Here is a 13,704-nt window from a genome sequence, read left to right on the forward strand (position 1 = left end):
TCTGGCTTCACTGCAGCATGTCCAGTAGCATCTTTTGTCACTTGCTCTCTCACCCATAGACAAAGGTCACATGTCTTTGAAAATTCTATTAGATATACATCAAGCAGTCCTTGATATCATGCATCAAAAAGTACTGTGGGACCAGTCAGAGCAGGCAGTTGTTCTCAAGATGACCTGATTTTTCTTCAGTAGGGGATGCTGGAAGATATTCTTTCATTTGCTTATCTTACCAAAATGTCCTTCTTTTTATGAGTTCCATTTGCTGCCTTCTCTTCCACAGGTTGCGTGGACATTCAGAAAGTTTGAAAGCAAGATATTTTATTCCACAATTCCATTACTGCAATATCACTGGTACCAATATCCGCTTTTAATCAAAGCTAGGCCACCAAATGATATTGCTGGCTTGCTCTCATCCATGTGTATGGCTTTAGGTCTTTAGGTGGGGAAGAAAAGGGGAGTAAGTGTATATCTGACATGGTTTAGGAATGGTATGTGCCAGTTTAGAATTCCCACTAAAACCCACGCTCCTCTCACTCACTCCCTTCCTGGCCACTCCCCTGCTGCAGAGAAGAATTGGACACACCACAGGCTGAGATAAGAACAATATACTGGAAAGAGCAAATGGTAACAGCAGCAATACTAATGGCAGAGGGAATGTGAAAAGGATAGAAGGATTCACACACAAAACCCCCAGCAGCCAACAGCACTGGACAGCTCCCCCTGCCATGCTCATCTGACCAAAAGGAACCCCTTCTTTCCAGAAAAGAGTCCCTTACCTCCAACCTTGGCAGTGACATGTGCTGGCACAGAATAACCTCTGGGTCTGAGCCATGCCCCCTCCTGGCTCCTGCAAAATTAACCCAGTCCTGGCCAGACCCAGGACAGTATTCTAAATTATTGTGCTTTTCAAGCATCTCCTTAGTTTGGTTTCCTCCAGGATAATTTAATGTTTTCTAGCACTGAAAAAGTTATATGGTGATGCTTTTTATAACATGATCAACAAGCTCTGGCTGTAAAGTCTTAAAGACTTTTTGCTGTCCTGTTTCTGCCCTTGCTCTCTGCTCTATGGGAAAATCATGCATGACTCCTTTGGCTGAGAATGCTCTCAGGGAAACCAGAACAGTTTTATTTGTTTGTGTTTTGCAGTCCACTGAAAGTATCAACATCATTTTCTGAGACTGTATTGCAGAAGGCTGGAAGAGAGCAATGTCTCCTGGAATGTCTTTTAGGGCGGATAGATAGAAAAATAACACAGTGCTTGCAACCCCTCCATTTTCCATGCTTCATCTTAAATGGCTGCTTTTATTTTTACTTAAATATTTTCTGAGACCTAATAGACATTTTCCCAGAATAATTTCAAATTGCTTTTGCAATGGTAGAAGGACCTGAACTTGCCATTGTGGTGCTGAGGCTTTCTGCAGGTGCACAGGCGAAGGCAGCTTCAGTAAAGTATTCTTATTGATCTGTTACTTGAGTTGTGTTTTGTCTCATTTAATAAACAAATATCTATCTGCTAACCAGTTTAATAAAGCAGCACCTCTCTATATAAATAACATTTTTAATTTCTTCAGGGATCTTCCTGCATTTGAAAGACTTACATTGACATACTCCTTTAAGTGTAAAATTATGAAATGCCATAACCATTGATTGATTTGATCAGATAGAGCAGATCAAAGGTGAAAGGCAATTTGGAGATCTAGTTATTTTCATGCTATGTCTGTATGACACACCTCTATTAGCATCTTCATTAACTGCTTTTAGGTGAGAGGTAGAAACAAACAGAATGACTTCAACTGGGAAGGATATGGGTTAGTAGTCCCCAAGTTCACTTGCAGTTGTATTTACTAGCTCCAGGTTTTTATGGTGGAGGCCAGAAGTTAACATTTACATTGATGAAATTAAAAGTGAAACCACTGTAGCTTTTCATCAGAACTGCAGTGCTTATGACCTACATTAGCTTCTCTGCTTTCTGCCATCTCTCCACCAACTGCCTGAAAGTCTCAGCAAAGCCTGCGAAAACCAAGTGGAATTGGGACACCCTGATTTGTCACCTGTTATAACCCGAGATCTTTGTCTTAAGAACTATGTATGTTGTCAGAGTGATATCAATGGATGTAGCAGAGGCTCCCAGTCAAGGAGTTTCTCTGACTGCACTGAGCTTCTGCAAAGGCTCTTAACAGAGACAGGGATAGTCATCATTTTTCCAGTAGGGTCCTGTGGGGCTAGATTCAAGCCTTAGCACTGGCCCTGTAAATCCTGGAGGGGGTTGTGCAAAAATGGTTGTTATATATGACCAGTGTCGGCAATACTGGGATCAGATGCCATCCCTGGGGTGTAGCCCATCCTTGGTATGTGTGGTGGCACTGAGGATGGGGTGACACAGGCTTTGACTCAGGCTGAGCCGTGTCACTTGGGATGCCAGCTGGGCAGGAAGGTGTGGTGTGGCTCACCCCAGTCACCTAACCCACTGGGCTGCAACTTCCACTGCTGTCTGTGGCAGGTGAAAGCTTCAGGGGTGGTTGTTGTCATGGCAAGCACACTCACCTGCCATCTCCACTGGGTAGGTCCCCTTCAAAGCTTAAGTGGAGGAAGTCTGGGGCAGAGCCAGAGATGAAGCTGATTTTCCTTTAGTGATCATTTTGGCAACTTGGTTTCAAAACCCAAAGATTTGGAACTTGTTTTGGGGTCTTTTTCTGAAGTGCTTTCTATTTGAGAGGTTCTTTTCTCTTGTGACATGGCTTATATTTGGGATTGTAACTTAAAAGGTTTTTACAGATTTATGGTTTGTTCCATCAAGCCTGTATGAGGCTTATAAAGAACAGGGGACTATGCTTCAGAGCTGAGTTTGCCCCTTCTATCTGAAAAAAAAAACAAACAAGAAAATGGTTTCTGTTTTTTCCTAATTTTGTTTATTATTATTGTTTTTCCTAACTTTGTTTTTTCACCCTTAAGCTTTCCTTTTATTTTCCCACTCACAGAGAAAACAGCAAAAGTGCTGCTTTTTTTGTCCCTAGCTGCCCACATTTGAAGTGTGTGGCTAATACTCTGTAACACATATGTTTTGCAAACACGAACGTTCCGAATTACTGGCAAACATTTCAACAAAACAGATGCAACCATCAGGGAGGTGCAGGACATGAGCCACCTTCCCCCATGCCCCCACACTTCCGTGCCCTTGTTTCTCCTCTCTGTAATTGAAGGGCTGTTGGCTGCCCTGCCAACACAGGAGTGGTTTCCTGCCCCGGGTCTGACTGCATGCAGTGTGGGCAGAGGCTCAGGTGGGCACAGCCTCTTGTTCCCCTGGGACAGTGCTCAGGCAAATTGGCTGGTGGTGAACTGGGGCTATCTCCACTGGACCAGAGCAGGCTATGAGCTGGTGATATACCGTAAAAAAATAGTTGCTCTGCTCTTCAGAGGTTGCTGCCCCTGCAGTTCTCACCTTTGGCACTCTGACCTGGGCAGTGGGGTACCTGGGCTTCAGGCTGCCCCTCAGCTCAGCCACTGGTACTTGCAGAGCAGAGTTGCTCCAGCCCTGGGGGAAGCACAGACTTGCCCATCCAACAGTACCTGTCACAAGGAGGCTGGATGGCCTTTCGAGATGCGGGCTTTAGAAATGAAGGGATCAGGTGATTGGTCTGAGATACGTCTGTGCTTTCTCTCGGATAGCTTTTTACGTCAAAGACCATCATCAGTGAATCACCTACATGTGTGTGTGACTGTCATCATTGCTGTGCTAAATATAAATGTCAAAGGGTATTGAGGTGCAGGAATAAATCAGACCGTGTTGGCATGCTTGTATCAGACAGGTCTTCCTCTTCTGTGTGTCCTTGTCTCTCTGTTAGGAAGGCTTCTACGGTCAATGGGAAGCAGCTGCAGGAACTCAAATCTAAGCCAGGAGTAGAGGTTATATTTTCATAACAGATCTGACATATCCACACATTGGATCTCTTCTTCCTGGTTCTGTCAAAATTATATCAGTGAAGAGAGAGAGAAAGGTTTGCTTTGACAGTATTTCTGAGGTAGAAACACTGACAGACTGAGTAGCATTTTCACACCTTTTTTATACAGAATGTGTGATTTTTAAATAACCACTAGAGAGAAAGTAACTATGCCAAGGCTACCAGCCCTGTTGCCTGATCTATGGACATGGGTATGGTGTGTGATTCACATGTGTTCAGGTTAAGCACTTGGACTAGACTCTCAAGGTAGGAGTTTCAATTATGAACACAAGTTCTTGTTGTTATTTTCTGTTGAAAGCTGGGAGAAAGCAGTAGGAAAATTCCCTTATATTTCATATAGCCAGACATTATTTATTTTTTTTTTTCACTAAATCTTTTGGGGTTTTTTACATCAGTAAAATGGTGATGAAGAAGGCCAAGAGAAAAACATCAGGAACCTGAAACTGCCTGCTTACTTTCCAGCAACACTGCTCTGACAACTGCAGTGAGATTTTTCTTAACCAGTTGTGCTCCCTTCACAGCAGATGAAGAAGTGGTAGTGAATTTAAAATTGAGCTTTGAATATACAAAGTAAATACGTCTTGATTTTAAAAAGCGTAAAAAATCCTACTGAATGTAGAAAGAGGGGGCTAACGCCACTTTACTACTCCCCTACTGAAGGCTTTTATGCAGATAATCCTGTATAACATGATAAAGGATAGTTAAACAATCTGTGATAAGGTTGTCCTTTGAGCATTTCTATAAGGACTTTCCTTAATGATTAGGGAAAATCCTGTGGAAATAGTCAATTTTTTAAAAAACACACACACATACATCTGTTTCAGTTTACTCATTAACATCAGAGATCTCTACGATAATGACTCAGTCTGCTATTTTCAGGAGAAAAAATGGCAACAGTGCATCTGGGCATGAAACCACCTCCTTCAGCAGTACTGCAATATTCAGGGCTATTTCACTTTGCATCAGAGATGGGGGGATGTCTCACACTGCTGCACATGAGGCTCACCTTCAGGCTTTGGCCCCTAATTTTAGAATACTGTGGTAATTCTTACATTTTCAGCATTTTATAAATAAGTGCTCCTGTGAAAGTCAGGATTTCTTAATCCTTAGCCATTTGTTTACAACTCCTTTCCTCTTTGGATTGTTTGCTGCCCCTTCCCAGTGTTGTGTTTTCCTGCCTGAGGCTTGGGTGGCTGATCTCTTCTTGTCACTCCATGGTGCCTTGAGTGGGCTTTCCTGCGTGGGACTCCCTGGCTGGAAATGAGGAGAAGCTTTGTTTCTGTCTTTCTTTATAATTCTCAGTTTCTGCCTCCCTCTTCTCAGCTATACTTTTCTTCTTTCCTGTCTCTGTTCTTCTGCCACAGGTGTGTCCATGGATGCAGGAAGCATCCTTCTATGGGTTCCAGTGTAGAAAGGACTTCTCTCCTTGCCTTCCATGCTGTCCCAGCTTCATGTCCATCTCATGGCTGCCAGCTCTCATCATTTGCTGCCACACTTACTATCCATCCTTTCTATTCTCCTTCTCCCATCATGTCTCCCAGCTTCTTCCTCTCCCTTTGCCTCTTGACACAGCCATCTCTCTGCTACTGTCCTGGAAGATCTGTCTCACATCTTCAGCCCATAGCCCCTCTTGCCTCCCTCTCTTTTAGTAAGCCGAAATACAACTTTCAATGGGTTCTCCAGAAACCTATAAAGGAGGGAAGAACTGGCAACTTTTGTCAGAGGAACATGGAGTTGTGTTGAGTAGAGATAGTACTTATTCCCTGAAGTCTGAAAATGTAGGAAGGTGGGAGACAACTGTGAGAAACAGAAATGACAGAAAAATGTGGAGGATTTGGCAGCCCTGTCTTTATGTCTTCTGTGTTACTGTGCAGAACAGAATTGAAGACAAACATATGAATGTGCTAACATTTAAGTTACTGGATGCAAGTATGTTACTAAATTACTTTGAGGGATTTTTTTTGTTTGTTTGTTTCAAGGTTAATTTTTTTTGTCATCATTCTGCTCTATTTAGTTTCTCTTCAGGTAGTAATATTGAAAAGGTACATTGTTCCAGAACAAGTCCAAACCTCTGTCTTTCAAAATGCTCGTTCAATATTTCTCGTTTGGCTAAAATCATATCAGACCTAATTGAATTCCATCAGATTGCCATTGCTTTGTGTCACTAGCCCAGGATCAGACTGTAGTATGAACCTTTGGGAAAATCCATAATGAAAACACTAGTGGGAAACTGGTTAATACCAGTCTAATGGAGTTTATCAGATTATTTTAAGAGTACATACCTCTGTAACTGTACATTCCTCTGTTACCCTTTGTAATTCTATCACCTGGCCTGCCCAGTTCTTTTAACCATTGTTAGGCTGAAAAAATGGGGAAAATCCTTTGAGTGCAAAAAGTAGCAGGGATCAAAACAGTGGATGATTTCAAGATCAGCCTAATCATTATTCAGTATTGTGCTTACCTCTGATTGGAGAAAATACTACTGTGTCCCTCCTTGTCTGAAACTGCTTACAGCTGCTCTTTGCAGTTCATATCTTGTGTGAAGTCAAATCTTACTGTATCTGCCTCTGCTTATACAAAGCTGCCACTGCTGATACAAAGCTGCATACTCTGAGAGTACCATTTTCCATCATTGTAAATAATGCTATACTCTTTACAAAGCTCTAAAGTGACCTGAAATTTATCTGTTCTAATTACTGTAACTATTGACCTCAATAAATTGATCAAACTCACAAAAGATAGTGTCAGTAATAAGAAGCAAAATGAAATGTTACTTGATGTAAATATATAGATTATCTGGCTCAGGAAGAAATGGAGACAGACAGAAGATAGACCTGAACTGCTAACTCATTCAGACTGCTTTTTTTGTCTTGAACTGGAACTGAAGTTGAACCATTCTTTTGAAGTCTCAGCTGTATTTGATCTAGAACTGAACTGTTTCCAGCTTGCCTTCCTACAAAGTCTCTCTAGGTACTGCTCTTGAATCCTGACATCCTCCCATGCCAGCCTGCATGGCCTGTGCTGTGTTGGCAGCTGCATGGCAGCACTGCATGCCAGTCTTTCCCCCTGCACTACTGGGGATGTCATCCTGCACTGCTCTCAGCTGCTTTGGAGATCTGTGCATGGATCAATGCAAGACAGACCCCAGCCATGCCCAGAGTGGCAGTGGGCTGGCTTCACACTGCTGCTGAAAAGGCTGCAGCGGGAAGGAGATGGGAATGCAGTCCAGACTCACACTAAGTGCCTTCTTCTAGCTTTCAACCCATAAATCCTGTGTAAACAGCTGGGTGGTTCAGTACGAGCAAGCTTGAGATGGTTCATCATTACCCAGACTGGTTAACAAATATTTACTGATCTCTAGCCAAGTTAAATTGCGGTCATGCTTTCAAGTTGGTGATTCTGTCTCTTCCTTGACCAGTTAAGTGAAAATAAATGCTTTTTTTCTCTATTATGTGAATAAGGACCGGCGCTTTGTCATTTTCAAAACCTGGTTGTGATAACCATTGCCATGGCAATTAGACCATCTCAATGCACAGGGTGAGAGGGTGCTGGCTCTGTGGTCGTCCTGGTCTTCTGGGACTTTTGCCAGCATGGATGCTAAAGCTCACCCAGTGGCTTACAGGCACTGGGTCCACCCTTCTCAGAGCATCAGTTATAAAATTCATGCAGTTACCTGCATTTTACAACACAGTGCAAACAGAGTTTGTCAGTGGGCAGAAAATGGCATGCTGCAGAATGCTTACTGATATGCATCTGTCTCTCTTGGGTTAGTTTTTACTCAGCTTTCAAGCTTATATGAAATTCATTTCATTTATCTTGATTGAAGGCTGCATGTGCTTTCTTTGTATTTTCCAGTTAGATGTGCTACAGCTTTCTTAGTTTTTCTGAACCTTTCAGGAAGACCCTTGGCCACTGAGGCTCTTATGATCCATTACCAGCTGCCTTGAGGAGACACAGGTGCATGCTGTGCTGTGCCACACTGCTTGGCCCTCAGGACCATGCTGTGCTGGACAGATTCCTTGCCACAGCATAACCTCAGCTGGACAATCACAATGGAAGAGCCTAGAGGTGGCATCTACTTGGTACCAGTAGTGACACCATGACACTTACTTGTTTTTATCTTGAGGTGAAGCAACATACTGTCATTTAAGCATTCAGTTGAAAATCCTATGAAAAGACGTGAGCCTCTCTCCCAGTGGGAAGCATGGGCAGTGTGCTATGCCCGGATCATAGTCTTGTCTGCCACTGCTGCCCTTGGGATTCCAGCGTCAGAAAGAACTAAAGGTCTTGTAGCCCACTGCTGTCTTTTCAGTCATGTTAATGAAATATTTACCTTTCTTGAGAGTATTGTGTCGTTCTTTCTTGGTGTACAAGAGGAGCCAGAAACTCTTGGTTCAAAACCATAGTCCACCCTATATTTGTGAATATAATGATAAATTATGTAGAGAAAATTCTATTCTTCACTAGATGCCCTTTCAGTTAGGCCACCATTAATGGTGTACATCATTAAGCCTTAGTCAGTATAATATTGTGCTGTGTGGGAAGGAATCCCAGACTTAGTCTATTTTTGACCTCTAATGGTTGATTTAAAATGAGTTATAGTAGCAGAGTTCAAATATTTGGTGATTATTGCTGAGCTGGACTACTATCAGGCAGTTTTAAAAATAAAATTCGCAATTTGAAGAGTATAATTGAAGTTCCTTTAGAGAGCCCTGCTTGACCTTTCAGCAAATGCACTGGATTTCCTGAACCAGCACTCACAGGCAGGGCGATGCCACAGGGCAATGCCAACCAGCATGGTCCTGCTGCTTAATGGGGCTATTGACCTCTCCTCACTGATTCTCTGCTTTTTGTGAGGCTCATCATGGTGTGTTGCAGTGCTCATGATCTTTTAAGTGTTTTTTTAGGGGAAGCAATTGGAAACTAAATTTCCACTTACCGAAGATCCTGCAGGGAACAAAAATTTGTATCAAAAAGATAAATGAGGTGCAAAACATGATCAGCTGGTTCAAGTACCAGCCATGTTTTGCTTGTCTGGGCTCTGCCATATCTATTCTATTCCTCACAGAAGTTCAGTCTTCTGAAACTGGCGAAGAATGGGAGCCAAATTTGTCTGTCCTTTGCCAGAGCTTCCCCAGGGTCAGTTTTGCCTGCAGCCAGCCCTGAGTGTGTGCAGGCATGTGGTTTCATACAGATACAATAAGCTCAGCTGGGATGCAGGAATGTCTCCAAAAGAGTTTCCTTTCAAGGAAGCGCACAAGCCGTTAGCAGGGATGTCCATATGTGATTCTTCTATGTATCTAATACTAATTAAACATTTGACAGGTGTTTTTTGGTTTTGTTTTGCAGGAAGAAATCATTCCTGTTTTCAGCTCTGTATGCTGCCTTTATATTTGGTGGTCGGCACCTAATGAACAAGCGAGCAAAATTTGAACTGAGGAAGCCGCTAGTGCTCTGGTCTTTGAGCCTCGCCGTCTTCAGGTAGGCACTTCTTCATACCACCTGCCTTTGGCATCAGGCCTGCAGAGGTTGGGGTTCTTCACCTACAGCAGCACTGCTAATGCTACAACAGGCTCACACAGAAGTGGCATTTCTTTGCTTCTGCTATCCAGGGTTTTGTCCTGATCCACTCCTTAACATTGAAATTATCCCCTTTGACTTACCAGATCATAGAGCTTTTGAAGAGGGGAGAAATCAATAACCCTCTTGAAGAACAAAGGTGCAAATACAGGAGGACATGAGAAAAAATGCTTATCATTGCAATAAATTTACCATGCAAGCTACAAATGGAAATAAACGCATTAAGATGTTAGTCTTGTCTCACGTACTAGTAGTATTATGTTTATGTGGTGTGTATATATATAGAATATTTAGTCAGGACTCTGATCTCCATTACAGTGAGGTAAAACAAAAGTCACTGCTTTGATGACAATAAATTTGACCACTGTAACTGATATCAGGAGCTGGCTTCTGGTTATTCCATCACAAATTGCTTGAGACTGTAGCAAAAAGGTGACTCCACAGGGAAGGGCTGTTTCTTAGTGATGCAAGTCTCTTGGCTGTGTGTTGAATCCATATTTAGTATGGGGAATGTTATGTTCGGATTATTGGTAGTAGTTGAAGTCAAGTAAAATTGACCAATCTGAGATCCACTTTATATACTTAATATGCTAATTTTTAATGAGGCTGAAGATAAATGAATAAACAAAAGCTGAAAAAATATCTCTTACAAAGACATGAATTTTGGTACAAATTGTTTGTAATAATACACAGATGGCCTGAGGACTATCCTTCATTTCAGGGACTGTTGGGACTGTAAGTTAGATCTCACTGAACAACATACATACATACCATCCACAAACCATTATCAAACTCTGCTACTTAAATCTTTCTCATTTCAATATAATAATTACTGATTATATTACTTCACAACTCATAAAACACGTTTGTTTACTGAACAGGTGTGAATAGTGCATTGCTTTTCACAGGATGGGAATAGCTTTTGCTGAGAAACTACAGGGTGAAATAAGGCAGGAATGGGAAATTTGGCTTTTTTCATGGCTTTTCCTTTTGTTCTCCAAAATTCTATCACCTTGAAACTTCCCAAAACTCTGACAGGGAAATACAAATTGTATTTCTAATAGCTACAACATGCTTACAAAAGAACTTCAATTTGGCTTGGTTTTAACAGTTCAACAACACTTCAAGAATATCTCAGAGCAGACAAAACTTAGTGGTCTGGAGAACTTTGAGAGCAAGTTGTAACACTGTGGATATTTGTAATTTTCATTTGATTGCACTTGGTGCTATATTTCTGGCTGTGTGTCTAACATAATTTTGCTTTAAGGTCCTATAAGCAATTGTAATTGTTTGTTCCAGAAATGGCTGAATCTCAGCAGCTGTTGAATTGGTTCCTAGATGGCATTTTGGTTTTGGATCAGTTTGTAAAGTTGTTTGTAGCCAGCAGGATCCCAGTTCTGATAGCACTTTCTTAATGAATGTGGACAGTAGGAACTAGCTGGCTTACACAAAGCATTTGTAGTTTAATTCTCAATCTGAGGTGGAGAAGCATGATTTTGGAACTCTCCTTTGCATAAGATGTCTAGGGAGAATTTAAAAATCAAATTATTTTGAGATGTGGCTGACATTCATGGTGTGGGGTTTTAAAGCAATTTCACTGGCTAATTTCCTCCCAAAATCTCGAGTGATCAATGAATAGCATGAATTTACACTACACTGCCCAGATGGACTTTGAAATCAACAGATTCATTACTTGCTGATTGGAGTTTCCCATCATGAGCATATGCAGTAGCTAACTCATGGCCAGCATGAGCTGCTGGGTGATATAAAAACGTGAACTTCATGTTTTGAAGCTACAAGCTGCCAGGATGAATCTGCCACAGAGGCCACCTCAGGGCAGGCTCTCGAGGAGAGCTCTGCTTGTGCAGATGAGAAGCATTGGCCAGAAGGGCACAGTCAGGAGAGGGATTCACAAACTCCACAGCCTGCTTCCCCCGTGACCTCGAGTAGCACCATTCAGGGACAGGGGCTCCCAAAGCACTGCAGAACTCACCCTGTTAGGAAAGAAAAGAGACAGTAGAGTGGAGGGGGTGTATGAGATGTTTGGCCTCCACAGAAGCATTTAACCTGCTGGATTTGCCATGGGCATCAGCTGATTATGAAAATTATATGACTATGTTTTGCTCTTCTGAGGTGCTAAGTAGTGGGCAGTAGAGTGAAATAGAGAAGGGGCAAAACCAACCCCAAATGTTTGCAGTAGGACAGCAAAAGTGAAACCTTTGTAGCTTCCATAGCAACATGCAATCCCATACAAAACCCCTTGACTTCTTGCCTGGAAAACAGGAGAAGTGACAAAGAATTCATTAAGATGTGAGACAAAGAGGTTTTGAAGTTATTACAGAATTATAATAGCTTACACTTAACACTTACAGAAGTGTTCACTGGAACATCCATTACCCAGTGCTTCAGCACCAGTGTCCTTTCTGGGGCCATCTGTCACAACCTTACTGACTTTCTCAGCAAGCACCACTTGAAATGCTGTAAACTTGCCAAGTAACTTGGATTTTATTTTTTCTGGCTCCTGTCGTAGTTAGGTGTTGCATTTATATATGCTTGGTCTGAAAGGCATTCTGGCTTCCTCCAAAGGTCTGTTCAGTTACATTTAGAGGACTATAGACTTACTACAGATCCAGAAAAACACTCCTTAAATTTCAAGAGACTTCTTCTTTGGTTTTCTGGGATGCTAAAATGCTCTGAATTTTACAATACCTTGCAGAAATTCTAAGTAATGTATTTGTCTGCCATGAGTGGTTGTACTGAGGAAAAAAGACCTGCTTGGAGAGCCCTTAGTATTCTGTCTCAAGGTCAGTGTGAGGCTTTTTTCTGGACACCTTGTTTGTCTTCCTTGTAGCATTCTTACCATTTTATCTGCTTCAAATATCCTCAGAAATAGTAACACTTAAGAGAGTGTTAAAAGAGAGAGGCTGAAAAGGTGTGTTTTGGGCTTTAAAAGAAAAGGAAATTGCCTGCCAGGCAATCACATGGTCTTTCTTCAGAACGTATCCAGTATGCCCTTTGGCTTGCCAAGATCATTTAAATGTGGTAGCTGCTCCTGTAGGAAACTTGCCACACTTATAAATAAACAAAACAATTACACCATCCTGCTGAGCTTGCTGAGCATTCAGGAGCCTGGTCAAGAGCGAGTTTTGTGTCAACACTGGCAGCCAGCAGGATTTCTGAGAGAAAAAGCAGCTTTATTTCCCTTTGAAAGCATTGACTAGTTTTAAATATTTTGCCACTGAAAACTTCAATAAGAGCAATAACAGTAGATCTTGCTTTTCACTTGGAAATCACTTGTGAGAACATAATCTCCTGAAATCTTTTGCTGAGAAATCAGTTTGAGATACTGGGGTTCCTGGGCTGGTTTGGTTTTTTTGGTCCCTAGCAGGTCTGTTGACTTGTTTCAGTCATTGAAGATTTGTTCTGTTTTGTTTTGTTTTGTTTTCTACACTTTAATTAAGTGTGTTTACCCAGTCTGGTTATGTACTGAGGTCGTGGGGGAGCAGAACCATCTTGTTCTGTGGTAACAGGAACCTGCTCTTAGGAAGCTACACAAAAGGTCTTTCTTCAGTCCCATAAGACCCCAAGGAAACCATTGCTGTTTCACCTACACAATTAAAGTGACAGTCAGTCCTGTATTTCTGAATATTTCTTGGGGGCAAAACTCAACAAACCTGAATTGCCACTTTTATATTCGTGATACTTGGAACATAAAGTCAGGGCCATTCATTGAATGTTTTACTTGGAATCTATAAAAGCTGAGGCCAGGACTCACAGAAGGATATGAAGTCATTAATTCATGTTTTCATTACATCTCAGATGGATTTTTGTAATTCCTTTTATAGGCCACAGAGTCTGTGTGTGGGTAGCTTTTCTTTCAAGGAGCTTGGACAGGTTTGATCTTGTCTTCACAGAGGACAGCAGCATGGCACCATTTTCCTGTGCATCCTTAAGGGACTGACAACAGAAGTTTCAGGGTCAAGGCTCTGACTAATAATAGTAGAAGGTTGTCTTCCCTAGGGAGTACTGTCACATCAATGCAGGAAGCAAAGAAGCTAAAACATCTAACGTGATGCAATCATTTATAGGCAGAGTCTAAGCTTGACTATGGCTGGTGGGTGCAGTGAGAGGAAGAATATTTCTTCATCTAGCCAAGCCACACCAC

General features: G+C 41.9%; 1 protein-coding gene across 1 annotated transcript in view; it reads left to right on the plus strand.

The window, feature by feature from the left end:
• The window catches only part of ELOVL6 (ELOVL fatty acid elongase 6), a 73,292-nt gene that overhangs the window by 39,485 nt on the left and 20,103 nt on the right, over positions 1-13,704 (plus strand). Inside the window, exon 2 of the mRNA XM_021525469.3 lies at positions 9,309-9,440. Within this exon, the coding sequence (XP_021381144.1) occupies positions 9,309-9,440 (132 nt within the window). The remainder of the gene's footprint in view (positions 1-9,308; positions 9,441-13,704) is intronic.

This window comes from Lonchura striata, chromosome 4, assembly GCF_046129695.1.
Source record: "Lonchura striata isolate bLonStr1 chromosome 4, bLonStr1.mat, whole genome shotgun sequence".
Classification (NCBI taxonomy): Eukaryota; Metazoa; Chordata; class Aves; order Passeriformes; family Estrildidae; genus Lonchura; species Lonchura striata.